The sequence below is a fragment of the Gymnodraco acuticeps genome, unplaced genomic scaffold, assembly GCF_902827175.1.
Source record: "Gymnodraco acuticeps unplaced genomic scaffold, fGymAcu1.1, whole genome shotgun sequence".
Taxonomy (NCBI): Eukaryota; Metazoa; Chordata; class Actinopteri; order Perciformes; family Bathydraconidae; genus Gymnodraco; species Gymnodraco acuticeps.
The window spans coordinates 2,100,323-2,118,061 of NW_022990054.1; the positions used below are offsets into that span (position 1 = coordinate 2,100,323).

Sequence of the window (17,739 nt, forward strand, 5' to 3'; positions counted from 1 at the left end):
TATACTGTAGGATGTTTCTGATAGTACATAATCCATTAATGCTTCATTGTGTTTTAATGAAAGGCCTTACTGGTGTAACTGAATGTCTGTTCCATCGTGGATTCACTCCCTGCTGCTGCTATAGTCGTGACATTGATATTGTATCTATTCCCTGGCTCCAGAGATGTTACATCTGCGCTGTTATGGCTGACTGTTATGTTGAACACCAGTTCTCCTGTAGTCTTGTAGGCTTGAACCAAGTATTCATAATACGACCAGGCTTCCTGTGGTTGTGACCATGACACTTTTACTGAGGTGGTGGATTTAGGGCTCGCTTCAAGGTTCAACACAGGGTTGGGCACTAGAAAAATTACAAACAAAGTTAATGTTCACTAGAAATCAATTGAATCACAAAAGACTTATGTCACTTGTGATCTAATAACTATATATGTTATTTCATATCCAGCAACATTCTTACTGAAGGTGGTGCCGGACAAAACAATTGGTTATTTTACTGATATTGCCAAATCTACAACATGACTTTAATCAGTCCCAACTTTAGAGACACTTCTAGTAAACTTACAGGTTAAAGAAGCATTTTGGACAGCCGTGCTCTTTAAACTCTGGGGTCCAACTGTTTGTACAGTTATATTGTAGGACTTTCCAGAGAGAAGTGAGGTCAGCTCGGTGTGGGTGTCTGAGGAGATTTTATTCAGTGCCTCTCCACCAACATGCTGATAGGATATGTTATAGCTGATGCTTGGAGCTCCATCCATCAAAACAGGAGTATCCCACCTCAAAAAGAGCGAGCAGTTTGTCCTCTGACTGATGATGATGGATCCAGGAGGTGTGGGCTCTAAGAGGAATGAAAAACAGGTAGACACACACTTAATGCTTGTGTTTCTGTTGTTATACATGTCCTACTGGTTTTGATGGTTTGAACCCTAAATAAAAAATAAACCCACTTGCAAAACATTATTACAATAATAATAATAATAATAATCTTACTAGTGGCAAATGAAGACTGCTCAGACGTCTCGCTGAAGTTTCCAGCTACAGCGGTCACTGTGATATCATACAGTCTCCCAGGGAATAAATCAGTAAAGTTTGCTTGTTTGCCCGCTGTTGTGGTGCTATTAGAATATATTTTATTTGAGATGTTCACTACATAGTGATCAGCACTCCCTAAAGATAAAGTCCACTCGATGGTCAGGTCACTGGTTCCTCGAGCAGTAATCTTGATGTTCTCAGGCTTTTCAGGACCTGTACGATAAACAAGTAAAAAAGTTTAGTTCCCTGTCATTGCATTATGAAAGAAACACCTTTCTAGTCATGTAGTGAATTTGAAATAGCGTAAAAGTAGGAACCACCAATGAAATATGTATTGACCAATAAAATATATCAAATATTACAACATGATCAATATATCTTAGTAATCCATAGACCATGTACTATATAGAAATACTGTACTATATTTCTTATTAACCTAGTGTTTAAAATGGTCCCTTTATGAACAATATTTCTCCCAAATCCAATGCGATATCAAGTTAAATATCATAGCAACACATTTTCCTTATTAGTACATGGTAATGTGTCAATCATTAATTAATCAACTTTTTGGTATATGTAAGCAGATGAATGTTAAAAGAGGCAACAGCTTTAACTACTAATGTGGGAACCAAAAGGGAGGCTGGCGTGAAAAAATATGAATGACATTATTGTAAGCCAACAATTTTTAGGATATGGAATATGTCTTCTAAAAGAAGAAATAACTCATTGTTTCACAACTACATTACTTCATTTACATCAACTTCATGCAAGTGCAAATACGCTTTCCAAAAGTAGCAGGAAAAAGGGATCTCCAAAAGGCATGGACCTACTTGTGAAGGTACTTATTGAGGTTCCGGCTCCTTTGTTTGAGGATTTTCCAGCAACAGCAGCCACTAGAATGTTGTATTGGACTCCAGGGATTAAATTGTTGATAGTAAAGTTGGTTTCAATAGTGGTATTATTAAGGGTTAGGGTTTTTCCTATTGCATTCCACTGAACTGAGTATGAGGACACATTGCCCTTGGGTTGTTTCCAGATCAGAGACACAGATGAATTTGTGACTGCAATGATGGAGAGATTTTCTACACCAGCAGGTTCTGCAATTGCAAAGAAAAACAGGGGAAAATGCAACATATTAGGAAAAATTAGGCATCTGAAAATGGATAAAAATCTTCATTGACGAAAATTGTGATTTAAAAAATTAGAACTGTGCAAAACAGAGGGTGTGGTTTACTTGTGAATATGTTGAGTTGGTAAAAAAGTTTCAGGGAATACAAAACGACTGCGAGTGGTAAAAACAAAAACTACACCAGAGTATGTTTCATGGCACGAGACCATAGTTGCATAACCAAAAAGCTACACAAAGCTATTAAGCGCAATAAAACTCGTATTAAAAAGGGAAAAGGAGAAGAGAGGACAATACTCTATGAGTAAAACCTTTAGTACTTGGTGTAATCATGTTGTGCCTGAGGATCAACATCAGTCTAAGGACGAACAGCAAATTAGGGAACAACTTCTATTCTATATTCACAAGTATCATCCTGCTTGTGATCACTGCAGACAGTCTTCAACAACAGATATCTTCAGCAGACTCTATCTGACCTCATGAAACTCAGTTAATGTTTACTTACTGGTATATCGAGAAACAGTGGTACTCTGTCCTTCAGTACTGCCATCACCTGCCACTGCAGTAATAGTGATATCATAGTGGACACCAGCAGTCAGCTTAGAAATGGTTATATTTGTTTCAGTCACGTTTTCACTTTTATTTACATTTCCATCAATCCACTGTACTCTATAGAAAGAGCTGTTCCCCTCTGGTTCATTCCACATCACAGATATAGAGGATGTTGTGATTTCAGTGACAGAGAGATTCCTGACTACTTCAGGCTCTGTGAGCGCAGGATAAATACAAGATGAGGAAGGAAGAATATTAAAAGCCAGGGAACACAAAACAACTGCGAGTGGTAGGAACAAAAACTACGCCGAGTGTGTTTCATGACACAAGACCATAGTTGCTTAACCAAAAAGCTACACAAAGCTATTAAGTGCAATACAACTTGTGTTAAAAAGTAAAAAGGAGAAGAGAGGACAATACTCTATGAGTAAAACCTTTAGTACTTGGTGTAATCACGTTGTGCCTGAGGATCAACATCAGTCTAAGGACGAACAGCAAATTAGGGAACAACTTCTATTCTATATTCACAAGTATCATCCTGCTTGTGATCCCTGCAGACAGTCTTCAACAACAGATGTCTTCAGCAGACTCTCTCTATCTGACCTCATGAAACTCAGTTAATGTTTACTTACTTGTGTATCGAGAAACAGTGGTACTCTCTCCTTCAGTACTGCCATCACCTGCCACTGCAGTAACATTGATATCATAGTGGACACCAGCAGTCAGGTCAGTAATGGTTATTTGTGTTTGATTCACTTTGTCACTTTTAGGGATATTTCCATCACTCCACTGTACTCTATAGAAAGAGCTGCTCCCCTCTGGTTCATTCCACATCACAGATATAGAGGATGTTGTGATTTCAGTGACAGAGAGATTCCTGACTACTTCAGGCTCTGTGAGAGCAGGATAAATCGAAATGAGGAAGATTTTTTTTTAGAGACGGATAAATAAAGTACTAGTGAGAGTTGCAAGAACAAAAACCAACTTCCAAGTGTTTCATAACATCAGAGAACCCTTGCTTATCCAAAAAAGCTACACAATACAATGATGTCTTCAGCAGAGTCTTTCTATCCGACTTCATGAAACACAGTTAATGTTTACTTACTGGTGTACTGAGAAACAGTGGTACTCTCTCCTTCAGTACTGCCATCACCTGCCACTGCAGTAATAGTGATATCATAGTGGACACCAGCAGTCAGGTTAGAAATGTTTATTTGTGTTTGATTCACTTTGTCACTTTTAGGGACATTTCCATCACTCCACTGCACTCTAAAGGAAGAGCTGTTCCCCTCTGGTTTATTCCACATCACAGATATAGAGGATGTTGTGATTTCAGTGACAGAGAGATTCCTGACTACTTCAGGCTCTGTGAGCGCAGGATAAATACAATATGAGGAAGGAAGAATATTTAGAGCCAGGGAATTAAAAAACTAGTGAATGGCAAGAAAGAAAACTACACCGAGTGTTTTTCCTGATAGGAAAGCACAGTTGCTTAACCAAAAAGCTATAAAAGCTATCAAGTCCAATACAACTTGTGTTAAAAAGTAAAAAGGAGAAGAGAGGACAATACTCTATGAGTAAAACCTTTAGTACTCGGTGTAATCGTGTTGTGCCTGAGGATCAACATCAGTCTAAGGACGAACAGCAAATTAGGGAACAACTTCTATTCTATATTCACAAGTATCATCCTGCTTGTGATCACTGCAGACGGTCTTCAACAACAGATGTCTTCAGCAGACTCTCTCTATCCGACTTCATGAAACACAGTTAATGTTTACTTACTTGTGTATCGAGAAACAGTGGTACTCTCTCCTTCAGTACTGCCATCACCTGCCACTGCAGTAACATTGATATCATAGTGGACACCAGCAGTCAGGTCAGTGATGTTTATTTGTGTTTGATTCACTTTGTCCCTTTTAGTGACATTTCCATCACTCCACTGTACTCTATAGAAAGAGCTGCTCCCCTCTGGTTCATTCCACATCACAGATATAGAGGATATTGTGATTTCAGTGACAGAGAGATTCCTGACTACTTCAGGCTCTGTGAGCACAGGATAAATCGAAATGAGGAAGATTTTTTTTTAGAGACGGATAAATAAAGTACTAGTGAGAGTTGCAAGAACAAAAAGCAACTTCCAAGTGTTTCATAACATCAGAGAACCCTTGCTTATCCAAAAAAGCTACACAATACAATGATGTCTTCAGCAGAGTCTTTATATCCGACTTCATGAAACACAGTTAATGTGTACTTACTGGTGTATCGAGAAACAGTGGTACTCTGTCCTTCAGTACTGCCATCACCTGCCACTGCAGTAACATTTATACCATACTGGACACCAGCAGTCAGGTCAGTAATGGTTATATTTGTTTCAGTCACTTTGTCACTTTTAGTGACATTTCCATCAATCCACTGCACTCTATAGGAAGAGCTGTTCCCCTCTGGTGTATTCCACATCACAGATATAGAGGATGTTGTGATCTCAGTGACAGAGAGATTCCTGACGACTTCAGGCTCTGTGAGCGCAGGATAAATACAAGATGAGGAAGGAAGAATATTAAAAGCCAGGGAATACAAAACGACTGCAAGTGGTAGGAACAAAAACTACGCCGAGTATGTTTCATGACACGAGACCGGTTGTTTAACCAAAAAGCTACACAAAGCTATTAAGTGCAATAAAACTTGTGTTAAAAAGGCAGGGCCGGCCCGACCCATTAAGCGACATAAGCGGCCGCTTAGGGCCCCGCAGCCACTAAGGGGCCCCCTAGCAAAACTTTTTTTTAAATTTTTTTTTTTTTTTTTTATTTAAAAAAATAAAGATTCTCAGTACAACGTCGCCGTGATAAGTATGTTTAATTAATTGTGTTAATATGCCTAGATTACCTACTCTCAAAGTCATGTATTATATTATTGAGTCAATAATGTAATACATTAACCGTGCTTTACCTGAACCTCATCATGACACAAGAGAGGACGGCAGGATTGTAATTTCCCGTGTTCAGTGAATGCAACAAAGGCAAGACACCAGACCAACCAGAGAGTTGAAAGGAAATGCACTGTCTTATTGGCTGACAGGTACCTATCCTGTGAGCTGTGACAATGTTTAAAATAAACTGTCAGTCGGACTCAGAGTTTTTGAAGATGGACATAAGAAAACATTTTCTTAAAAAATACGACAATTCTCAAGTGGTGGCTCACACAACAACCCCAGAGCCACCACTTGAGCCAGTATGAGCCAGTACAAGGTATGTAAATTATGTCAGTAAACTTCCAAGTTATGCGAACATGTAAGCAAAGCATAAATTACAGCTACGTTGACGTTACTTTGAATCGCGGGGGTAAGCTAAACCGTTAGCAAGTAGCTATAGCTAGCCAGATATATTAAATAAACACTTTGTCATACAATCTAAATGTAATGTTTTTGGTGTTACCTGGTGATTTCACAGAAAGCTCTCTGGGAAATGTTGACTTACTGTTCGACATGAAGCTAGAAGCTACCTTACAGTACACAGTTGATCCTGAGTCCTGTCAGTTAAAGTGTTTCATAGTTAGCTTAGCTAAGCATCAACCTAGCACTGAAATATATGGATGTTATGTGAAAGTATTTCTGAGAAAAAGTCAGCTGAAATGGTGGCATAGTTGCCACTGCTTTACGTGTCAACAGCATGTTTGAACGTATTTGCAGCAGTAAATGTGGCTGTTTGGCCACTGACGTTGCCATAACAACACCTGCATTTAAATGTGCAACCTCTTTTTGTGACAGATTTTTGGCAAGAAATTATAATTCTTCTGAATGATATTCCTATTGACAGCTAGTTTCTATGTGAACATTATGAGATGGACAGCCAGAGAGAATACATGAAAAACAGTTATGAAATACTATATGACAAAACAAGAATACAGTTTAAGTGATTTGTAAAATGTCCATAAAGAAAAATCTGTTTACAGTTCTGTTTCATATGGGTGTTGAGAGATGTATCCATAGATCTCTTCATTTTGCTCTCAAAGTGCACCAGATTGATGCTTTTAACTTCAATATTTTCTTCCCGGGCGAGCATGCCCCCAGACCCCCCTAGAGGAGGTGAGGACCCCCCTAGAGGAGCTTAGGTCCACGGTGTTTACATGCTTATTTATACAATATGTGTGCTTATGCTAACATCATAAGACAAAAGTTGGTTCCGTGTTGTGTGTAGTGAGAACGCGCTAGAGTGAGGGGGGCCCCCAAGCCAAAGCTCGCTTAGGACCCCCAAAAGTCTAGGGCCTGCCCTGTAAAAAGGGAAAATGAAAGGAGAGGACAATACTCTATGAGTAAAACCTTTAGTACTTGGTGTAATCACGTTGTGCCTGAGGATCAACATCAGTCTAAGGACGAACAGCAAATTAGGCAACAATTTATTTTCTATATTCACAAGTATCATCCTGCTTGTGATCACTGCAGACAGTCTTCAACAACAGATGTCTTCAGCAGACTCTCTCTATCTGACTTCATGAACCACAGTTAATGTTTACTTACTGGTGTATCGAAAAACAGTGGTACTCTCTCCTTCAGTACTGCCATCACCTGCCACTGCAGTGACATTTATATCATACTGGACACCAGCAGTCAGGTCAGTGATGTTTATTTGTGTTTGATTCACTTTGTCACTTTTAGGGACATTTCCATCACTCCAATGTACTCTATAGAAAGAGCTGTTCCCCTCTGGTTCATTCCACATCACAGAAATAGAGGATGTTGTGATTTCAGTGACAGAGACATTCCTGACTACTTCAGGCTCTGTGAGCACAGGATAAATCGAAATGAGGAAGATTTTTTTTAGAGACGGATAAATAAAGTACTAGTGAGAGTTGCAAGAACAAAAAGCAACTTCCAAGTGTTTCATAACATCAGAGAACCCTTGCTTATCCAAAAAAGCTACACAATACAATGATGTCTTCAGCAGAGTCTTTCTATCCGACTTCATGAAACACAGTTAATGTTTACTTACTGGTGTACTGAGAAACAGTGGTACTCTCTCCTTCAGTACTGCCATCACCTGCCACTGCAGTAATAGTGATATCATACTGGACACCAGCAGTCAGGTTAGAAATGTTTATTTGTGTTTGATTCACTTTGTCACTTTTAGGGACATTTCTATCACTCCACTGTACTCTAAAGGAAGAGCTGTTCCACTCTGGTTTATTCCACATCACAGATATAGAGGATGTTGTGATTTCAGTGACAGAGAGATTCCTGACTACTTGAGGCCCTGTGAGCACAGGATAAATACAAGATGAGGAAGGAAGAATATTTAGAGCCAGGGAATAATAAAAAACTAGTGAATGGCAAGAAAGAAAACTACACCGAGTGTTTTTCCTGATAGGAAAGCACAGTTGCTTAACCAAAAATATATAAAAGCTATCAAGTCCAATACAACTTGTCTAAAAGGATGTTAAAAAGGAGAAGAGAGGACAATACTCTATGAGTAAAACCTTTAGTACTCGGTGTAATCGTGTTGTGCCTGAGGATCAACATCAGTCTAAGGACAAACAGCAAATTAGGGAACAACTTTTATTCTATATTCACAAGTATCATCCTGCTTGTGATCCCTGCAGACAGTCTTCAACAACAGATGTCTTCAGCAGACTCTCTCTATCCGACTTCATGAAACTCAGTTAATGTTTACTTACTTGTGTATCGAGAAACAGTGGTACTCTCTCCTTCAGTACTGCCATCACCTGCCACTGCAGTAACATTGATATCATAGTGGACACCAGCAGTCAGGTCAGTAATGGTTATTTGTGTTTGATTCACTTTGTCACTTTTAGGGATATTTCCATCACTCCACTGTGCTCTATAGGAAGAGCTGCTCCCCTCTGGTTCATTCCACATCACAGAAATAGAGGATGTTGTGATTTCAGTGACAGAGAGATTCCTGACTACTTCAGGCTCTGTGAGAGCAGGATAAATCGAAATGAGGAAGATTTTTTTTTAGAGACGGATAAATAAAGTACTAGTGAGAGTTGCAAGAACAAAAACCAACTTCCAAGTGTTTCATAACATCAGAGAACCCTTGCTTATCCAAAAAAGCTACACAATACAATGATGTCTTCAGCAGAGTCTTTCTATCCGACTTCATGAAACACAGTTAATGTTTACTTACTGGTGTACTGAGAAACAGTGGTACTCTCTCCTTCAGTACTGCCATCACCTGCCACTGCAGTAATAGTGATATCATAGTGGACACCAGCAGTCAGGTTAGAAATGTTTATTTGTGTTTGATTCACTTTGTCACTTTTAGGGACATTTCCATCACTCCACTGCACTCTAAAGGAAGAGCTGTTCCCCTCTGGTTTATTCCACATCACAGATATAGAGGATGTTGTGATTTCAGTGACAGAGAGATTCCTGACTACTTCAGGCTCTGTGAGCGCAGGATAAATACAATATGAGGAAGGAAGAATATTTAGAGCCAGGGAATTAAAAAACTAGTGAATGGCAAGAAAGAAAACTACAACGAGTGTTTTTCCTGATAGGAAAGCACAGTTGCTTAACCAAAAAGCTATAAAAGCTATCAAGTCCAATACAACTTGTGTTAAAAAGTAAAAAGGAGAAGAGAGGACAATACTCTATGAGTAAAACCTTTAGTACTCGGTGTAATCGTGTTGTGCCTGAGGATCAACATCAGTCTAAGGACGAACAGCAAATAAGGGAACAACTTATATTCTATATTCACAAGTATCATCCTGCTTGTGATCACTGCAGACAGTCTTCAACAACAGATGTCTTCAGCAGACTCTATCTGACTTCATGAAACACAGTTAGTGTTTACTTACTGGTGTATCGAGAAACAGTGGTACTCTCTCCTTCAGTACTGCCATCACCTGCCACTGCAGTAACATTTATACCATACTGGACACCAGCAGTCAGGTCAGTAATGGTTATATTTGTTTCAGTCACTTTGTCACTTTTAGTGACATTTCCATCACTCCACTGCACTCTATAGGAAGAGCTGTTCCCCTCTGGTTTATTCCACATCACAGATATAGAGGATGTTGTGATTTCAGTGACAGAGAGATTCCTGACTACTTCAGGCTCTGTGAGCGCAGGATAAATACAAGATGAGGAAGGAAGAATATTAAAAGCCAGGGAACACAAAACAACTGCGAGTGGTAGGAGCAAAAACTACACCGAGTGTGTTTCATGACACGAGACTACAGTTGCTTAACCAAAAAGCTACCCCAAGCTATTAAGTGCAATACAACTTGTGTTAAAAAGAGAAAAGAAAACGAGAGGACAATACTCTGTGAGTAAAACCTTTAGTTCTTGGTGTAATCGTGTTGTGCCTGAGGATCAACATCAGTCTAAGGACGAACAGCAAATTAGGGAACAACTTCTATTCTATATTCACAAGTATCATCCTGCTTGTGATCACTGCAGACAGTCTTCAACAACAGATGTCTTCAGCAGACTATCTCTATCTGACTTCATGAAACACAGTTAATGTTTACTTACTTGTGTATCGAGAAACAGTGGTACTCTCTCCTTCAGTACTGCCATCACCTGCCACTGCAGTAACATTGATATCATAGTGGACACCAGCAGTCAGGTCAGTGATGTTTATTTGTGTTTGATTCACTTTGTCACTTTTAGTGACATTTCCATCACTCCACTGTACTCTATAGAAAGAGCTGCTCCCCTCTGGTTCATTCCACATCACAGATATAGAGGATGTTGTGATTTCAGTGACAGAGAGATTCCTGACTACTTCAGGCTCTGTGAGAGCAGGATAAATCGAAATGAGGAAGATTTTTTTTTAGAGACGGATAAATAAAGTACTAGTGAGAGTTGCAAGAACAAAAAGCAACTTCCAAGTGTTTCATAACATCAGAGAAACCTTGCTTATCCAAAAAAGCTACACAATACAATGATGTCTTCAGCAGAGTCTTTCTATCCGACTTCATGAAACACAGTTAATGTGTACTTACTGGTGTATCGAGAAACAGTGGTACTCTCTCCTTCAGTACTGCCATCACCTGCCACTGCAGTAACATTTATACCATACTGGACACCAGCAGTCAGGTCAGTAATGGTTATATTTGTTTCAGTCACTTTGTCACTTTTAGTGACATTTCCATCAATCCACTGCACTCTATAGGAAGAGCTGTTCCCCTCTGGTGTATTCCACATCACAGATATAGAGGATGTTGTGATCTCAGTGACAGAGAGATTCCTGACGACTTCAGGCTCTGTGAGCGCAGGATAAATACAAGATGAGGAAGGAAGAATATTAAAAGCCACGGAATACAAAACGACTGCAAGTGGTAGGAACAAAAACTACGCCGAGTGTGTTTCATGACACAAGACCGGTTGTTTAACCAAAAAGCTACACAAAGCTATTAAGTGCAATAAAACTTGTGTTAAAAAGGCAGGGCCGGCCCGACCCATTAAGCGACATAAGCGGCCGCTTAGGGCCCCGCAGCCACTAAGGGGCCTCCTAACAAAACATCTTTTAAAATGTTTTTATTTTTTTTATTTAAAAAAAATAAAGATTCTCAGTACAACGTCGCCGTGATAAGTATGTTTAATTAATTGTGTTAATATGCCTAGATTACCTACTCTCAAAGTCATGTATTATATTATTGAGTCAATAATGTAATACATTAACCGTGCTTTACATGAACCTCATCATGACACAAGAGAGGACGGCAGGATTGTAATTTCCCGTGTTCAGTGAATGCAACAAAGGCAAGACACCAGACCAACCAGATAGTTGAATGGAAATACACTGTCTTATTGGCTGACAGGTACCTATCCTGTGAGCTGTGACAATGTTTAAAATAAACTGTCAGTCGGACTCAGAGTTTTTGAAGATGGACATAAGAAAACATTTTCTTAAAAAATACGACAATTCTCAAGTGGTGGCTCACACAACAACCCCAGAGCCACCACTTGAGCCAGTATGAGCCAGTACAAGGTATGTAAATGTCAGTAAACGTCCAAGTTATGCGAACATGTAAGCAAAGCATAAATTACAGCTACGTTGACGTTACTTTGAATCGCGGGGGTAAGCTAAACCGTTAGCAAGTAGCTATAGCTAGCCAGATATATTAAATAAACACTTTGTCATACAATCTAAATGTAATGTTTTTGGTGTTACCTGGTGATTTCACAGAAAGCTCTCTGGGAAATGTTGACTTACTGTTCGACATGAAACTAGAAGCTACCTCACAGTTGATCCTGAGTCCTGTCAGTTAAAGTGTTTCATAGTTAGCTTAGCTAAGCATCAACCGAGCACTGAAATATATGGATGTTATGTGAAAGTATTTCTGAGAAAAAGTCAGCTGAAATGGTGGCATAGTTGCCACTGCTGTACGTGTCGACAGCATGTTTGAACGTATTTGCAGCAGTAAATGTGGCTGTTTGGCCACTGACGTTGCCATAACAACACCTGAATTTAAATGTGCAACCTCTTTTTGTGACAGATTTTTGGCAAGAAATTATAATTCTTCTGAATGATATTCCTATTGACAGCTAGTTTCTATGTGAACATTATGAGATGGACAGCCAGAGAGAATACATGAAAAACAGTTATGAAATACTATATGACAAAACAAGAATACAGTTTAAGTGATTTGTAAAATGTCCATAAAGAAAAATCTGTTTACAGTTCTGTTTCATATGGGTGTTGAGAGATGTATCCATAGATCTCTTCATTTTGCTCTCAAAGTGCACCAGATTGATGCTTTTAACTTCAATATTTTCTTCCCGGGGGAGCATGCCCCCAGACCCCCCTTGAGGAGGTGAGGACCCCCCTAGAGGAGCTTAGGTCCACGGTGTTTACATGCTTATTTATACAATATGTGTGCTTATGCTAACATCATAAGACAAAAGTTGGTTCCGTGTTGTGTGTAGTGAGAACGCGCTAGAGTGAGGGGGGCCCCCAAGCCAAAGCTCGCTTAGGGCCCCCAAAAGTCTAGGGCCGGTACTGTAAAAAGGGAAAATGAAAGGAGAGGACAATACTCTATGAGTAAAACCTTTAGTACTTGGTGTAATCACGTTGTGCCTGAGGATCAACATCAGTCTAAGGACGAACAGCAAATTAGGGAACAACTTCTATTCTATATTCACAAGTATCATCCTGCTTGTGATCACTGCAGACAGTCTTCAACAACAGATGTCTTCAGCAGACTCTCTCTATCTGACCTCATGAAACTCAGTTAATGTTTACTTACTTGTGTATCGAGAAACAGTGGTACTCTCTCCTTCAGTACTGCCATCACCTGCCACTGCAGTGACATTTATATCATACTGGACACCAGCAGTCAGGTCAGTGATGTTTATTTGTGTTTGATTCACTTTGTCACTTTTAGGGACATTTCCATCACTCCAATGTACTCTATAGGAAGAGCTGCTCCCCTCTGGTTCATTCCACATCACAGATATAGAGGATGTTGTGATTTCAGTGACAGAGAGATTCCTGACTACTTCAGGCTCTGTGAGAGCGGGATAAATCGAAATGAGGAAGATTTTTTTTAGAGACGGATAAATAAAGTACTAGTGAGAGTTGCAAGATCAAAAAGCAACTTCCAAGTGTTTCATAACATCAGAGAACCCTTGCTTATCCAAAAAAGCTACACAATACAATGATGTCTTCAGCAGAGTCTTTCTATCCGACTTCATGAAACACAGTTAATGTGTACTTACTGGTGTACTGAGAAACAGTGGTACTCTCTCCTTCAGTACTGCCATCACCTGCCACTGCAGTAATAGTGATATCATAGTGGACACCAGCAGTCAGGTTAGTAATGTTTATTTGTGTTTGATTCACTTTGTCACTTTTAGGGACATTTCCATCACTCCACTGCACTCTAAAGGAAGAGCTGTTCCCCTCTGGTTTATTCCACATCACAGATATAGAGGATGTTGTGATTTCAGTGACAGAGAGATTCCTGACTACTTCAGGCTCTGTGAGCGCAGGATAAATACAATATGAGGAAGGAAGAATATTTAGAGCCAGGGAATTAAAAAACTAGTGAATGGCAAGAAAGAAAACTACACCGAGTGTTTTTCCTGATAGGAAAGCACAGTTGCTTAACCAAAAAGCTATAAAAGCTATCAAGTCCAATACAACTTGTGTTAAAAAGGAGAAGAGAGGACAATACTCTATGAGTAAAACCTTTAGTACTCGGTGTAATCGTGGTGTGCCTTAGGATCAACATCAGTCTAAGGACGAACAGCAAATAAGGGAACAACTTCTATTCTATATTCACAAGTATCATCCTGCTTGTGATCACTGCAGACAGTCTTCAACAACAGATGTCTTCAGCAGACTCTCTCTATCTGACCTCATGAAACTCAGTTAATGTTTACTTACTTGTGTATCGAGAAACAGTGGTACTCTCTCCTTCAGTACTGCCATCACCTGCCACTGCAGTAACATTTATACCATACTGGACACCAGCAGTCAGGTCAGTAATGGTTATATTTGTTTCAGTCACTTTGTCACTTTTAGGGACATTTCCATCACTCCACTGTACTCTATAGGAACAGCTGTTCCCCTCTGGTTTATTCCACATCACAGATATAGAGGATGTTGTGATTTCAGTGACAGAGAGATTCCTGACTACTTGAGGCCCTGTGAGCACAGGATAAATACAAGATGAGGAAGGAAGAATATTAAAAGCCAGGGAATACAAAACGACTGCGAGTGGTAAGAACAAAAACTACACCGAGTGTGTTTCATGACACGAGACCACAGTTGCTTAACCAAAAAGCTATAAAAGCTATCAAGTCCAATACAACTTGTGTTAAAAGGAGAAAAGAAAACGAGAGGACAATACTCTGTGAGTAAAACCTTTAGTTCTTGGTGTAATCGTGTTGTGCCTGAGGATCAACATCAGTCTAAGGACGAACAGCAAATTAGGCAAAAACTTCTATTCTATATTCACAAGTATCATCCTGCTTGTGATCACTGCAGACAGTCTTCAACAACAGATGTCTTCAGCAGACTATCTCTATCCGACTTCATGAAACACAGTTAATGTTTACTTACTTGTGTATCGAGAAACAGTGGTACTCTCTCCTTCAGTACTGCCATCACCTGCCACTGCAGTAATAGTGATATCATACTGGACACCAGCAGTCAGGTCAGTGATGTTTATTTGTGTTTGATTCACTTTGTCACTTTTAGGGACATTTCCATCAATCCAATGTACTCTATAGAAAGAGCTGCTCCCCTCTGGTTCATTCCACATCACAGAAATAGAGGATGTTGTGATTTCAGTGACAGAGAGATTCCTGACTACTTCAGGCTCTGTGAGAGCAGGATAAATCGAAATGAGGAAGATTTTTTTTTAGAGACGGATAAATAAAGTACTAGTGAGAGTTGCAAGAACCAAAAGCAACTTCCAAGTGTTTCATAACATCAGAGAACCCTTGCTTATCCAAAAAAGCTACACAATACAATGATGTCTTCAGCAGAGTCTTTCTATCCGACTTCATGAAACACAGTTAATGTTTACTTACTGGTGTACTGAGAAACAGTGGTACTCTCTCCTTCAGTACTGCCATCACCTGCCACTGCAGTAATAGTGATATCATACTGGACACCAGCAGTCAGGTCAGTGATGTTTATTTGTGTTTGATTCACTTTGTCACTTTTAGGGACATTTCCATCACTCCACTGTACTCTATAGGAAGAGCTGCTCCCCTCTGGTTCATTCCACATCACAGATATAGAGGATGTTGTGATTTCAGTGACAGAGATATTCCTGACTACTTGAGGCTCTGTGAGTGAGAGAGAAGTTGGTGGGGAAAATAATTAATGTTTCACTATTACAATTTTAAAACACTGTTATCATCTTTGTTTTTGACATTTGATTTGACAAACATCATTCTGCAACAATGCTGTAGGTAATTTACTGTTTAATGATCACACTTACTTGTGGTGGCCTCTTTGCAGCAGTTAAAGCAGTCAAAGTAGATTTGATAGATTGCTCCAGGAATCAAGTCATTTGCAGATAAATCTTGCCAGATTGAGATGTTGCAGCTTGAATTGGATCCGATCGTGACTGTGGTTGTTGTTGTCGTTAAGTATTCGGTGATATTGCTGTCACATTTTCCACCTAAAAGATACGAGAACAAGAAGAGCAGAAATGGAGTTAAAAAAAAGTTACATTTAAAAAAAGATAACAGGAATGATGTTCTTAACACATGTTTGATAACTTATATTTAGTAGAAAAATTACACGGGTACTTACATTCTTCTGTAGAGACCTGTGGAGAGAGAGAAGCAGAGTCAAATATCTTGCACCAGCAGAGGTCAGCATTGAGTTAACACAGCTTCAAACGATCAATTAGAAACCCAACCACCCAGTCAATGTCACAGTAAATCAGTACATTCAGCAACAACAAATAGCACTGCAAACCAGGTCATTTTTACATGGTTTCTTAAAACAGCCTTTTGTCAGTCCTACCAGTAAAATACTATGTTTTTCTGTCTGCTGCGGCAGGCGGTACCGCAGTATCAGGACCAAGACTCGGGGACAGTTTCATCCCCCAGGCAATAAGACTGCTTAATGCCTGAGCTCTGTTAAGTGCCTCCATAACCCAAAGCATTCATCTGGTTGCATCTTAGATTTATTGTAATTTATTATCTTAATAGTTATCACTGGATCAAACAGTATTTATTTAGTATTTCACTAATATAGTTAACTGCAACGGCAATACTTGTAGACTGGTCGAGCAACATAACCTGCACTATTTTATTCAACTTTATCGAACTCTGTTTCATTTGCAATATTTATTTATTTGGTTGTCTTATGTCCTATATATAATATGTTGCATTGTTGGAGAAGCTCGGGACCTATGATTGTCATTGCCGTAACTACACTGTAGTGCATATGATAATAAAACCCTTGAAGCTTGAATATTTTTCAAGATGAAGGTCTAAATGCTGTTTCAAAGATGTTCCTATACTATGCCATTAATTAAATTATAATGGATAAATATTGCTGGGTATTTCATTTCAATACCTTTTGGTCATATAGTATTGATTATCAAGAAGTGTCGATCAAAAAGTTATTGATTTAAATCCTGTGTAAAGGATCAAACGTGCTTATATTTCCTAAACTAATCATATATGCACTGATATTAATATTTAGCGTGAGATCCAAAAGTAGTCAATTGAATGTATATCGAATCTATATACAAACAAGAAAGGAAGAGGAAAACAAGAAAAAGAGTAATCAAAAGATTATTCTTTAAACACACAAGCTCCGATAGTGTCTTATGACAGACTGTGGTTTTGTATCAGTTGGAACGAACAAGAGAAGCTGGTCATATTCAACTATCGGTTATTATTCTCTTCTCTCAGATGTTACATTTGGGGAAGTGTTGTTGAAACACTGTTCTTCCTCATCTCTATTGCTCTGAAACAACTACAAGTGCTGACATCAAACAACAATATCATGCACACAGACACAGACACACACACACACACACACACACACACACACACACACACACACACACACACATACCTGTACACATTCTTGGCCACAAAACTCAAACTCTGTATTTCTACCATGGTTATTTCCTGTGTCCTGGTATCAGTACTAAACACACAGCTCTGATTCTACATTACTTATTAGCCAAAACCTCATCAGCCCAGAGTGACTCGCTGACATGTAGCCTTTCAGTTTGTTTACAGCACAGCTAAACATTAAACACATTGCATCATTGCTCAAACCTTCATCATTCTTTCAACTACAAAGATAAACCTCAATCATTAACTCCTGATACAGTCGGAATATCTTTACAATTACAGCAGTCCTGCATCACACCGGGTCTAATCAGGTTGTACTTCAACATGAAATATGTTAATGTTTAAACAACATTAAGCTGCAATTAGTGATTGTTCTCATTATTGTGTGAACTTTCACTAACATCTTCGACTTCATCAACCAATTATATAGTATTTGGATTGTGGAAAAATATCATATCTTTATTTCCTGTGACATCTTCAGATGTTTTGTTTTCTGAGCACCGGTCCA

The 17,739-nt window shown here is 39.1% G+C and overlaps 1 protein-coding gene across 21 annotated transcripts in view; it reads right to left on the reverse strand.

The window, feature by feature from the left end:
• The window catches only part of ptprja (protein tyrosine phosphatase receptor type Ja), a 45,277-nt gene that overhangs the window by 8,810 nt on the left and 18,728 nt on the right, over nucleotides 1-17,739 (reverse strand). For 2 of the 21 annotated variants that reach the window (XM_034215883.1, XM_034215884.1), the window contains exons 2-23: nucleotides 15,946-15,961; nucleotides 15,629-15,811; nucleotides 15,213-15,473; nucleotides 14,740-15,000; nucleotides 14,062-14,322; nucleotides 13,392-13,652; nucleotides 12,920-13,180; nucleotides 10,673-10,933; nucleotides 10,200-10,460; nucleotides 9,521-9,781; nucleotides 8,848-9,108; nucleotides 8,375-8,635; nucleotides 7,693-7,953; nucleotides 4,963-5,223; nucleotides 4,490-4,750; nucleotides 3,813-4,073; nucleotides 3,340-3,600; nucleotides 2,661-2,921; nucleotides 1,860-2,126; nucleotides 988-1,242; nucleotides 563-835; nucleotides 71-340 (exon numbers count right to left, since the gene is read on the reverse strand). In XM_034215883.1, coding sequence (XP_034071774.1) covers nucleotides 71-340; nucleotides 563-835; nucleotides 988-1,242; nucleotides 1,860-2,126; nucleotides 2,661-2,921; nucleotides 3,340-3,600; nucleotides 3,813-4,073; nucleotides 4,490-4,750; nucleotides 4,963-5,223; nucleotides 7,693-7,953; nucleotides 8,375-8,635; nucleotides 8,848-9,108; nucleotides 9,521-9,781; nucleotides 10,200-10,460; nucleotides 10,673-10,933; nucleotides 12,920-13,180; nucleotides 13,392-13,652; nucleotides 14,062-14,322; nucleotides 14,740-15,000; nucleotides 15,213-15,473; nucleotides 15,629-15,811; nucleotides 15,946-15,961 — 5,440 coding nt within the window. The remainder of the gene's footprint in view (nucleotides 1-70; nucleotides 341-562; nucleotides 836-987; nucleotides 1,243-1,859; nucleotides 2,127-2,660; nucleotides 2,922-3,339; nucleotides 3,601-3,812; nucleotides 4,074-4,489; nucleotides 4,751-4,962; nucleotides 5,224-7,692; nucleotides 7,954-8,374; nucleotides 8,636-8,847; nucleotides 9,109-9,520; nucleotides 9,782-10,199; nucleotides 10,461-10,672; nucleotides 10,934-12,919; nucleotides 13,181-13,391; nucleotides 13,653-14,061; nucleotides 14,323-14,739; nucleotides 15,001-15,212; nucleotides 15,474-15,628; nucleotides 15,812-15,945; nucleotides 15,962-17,739) is intronic. The other 19 variants (XM_034215894.1, XM_034215892.1, XM_034215890.1 and 16 more) reach the window with 19 other exon arrangements.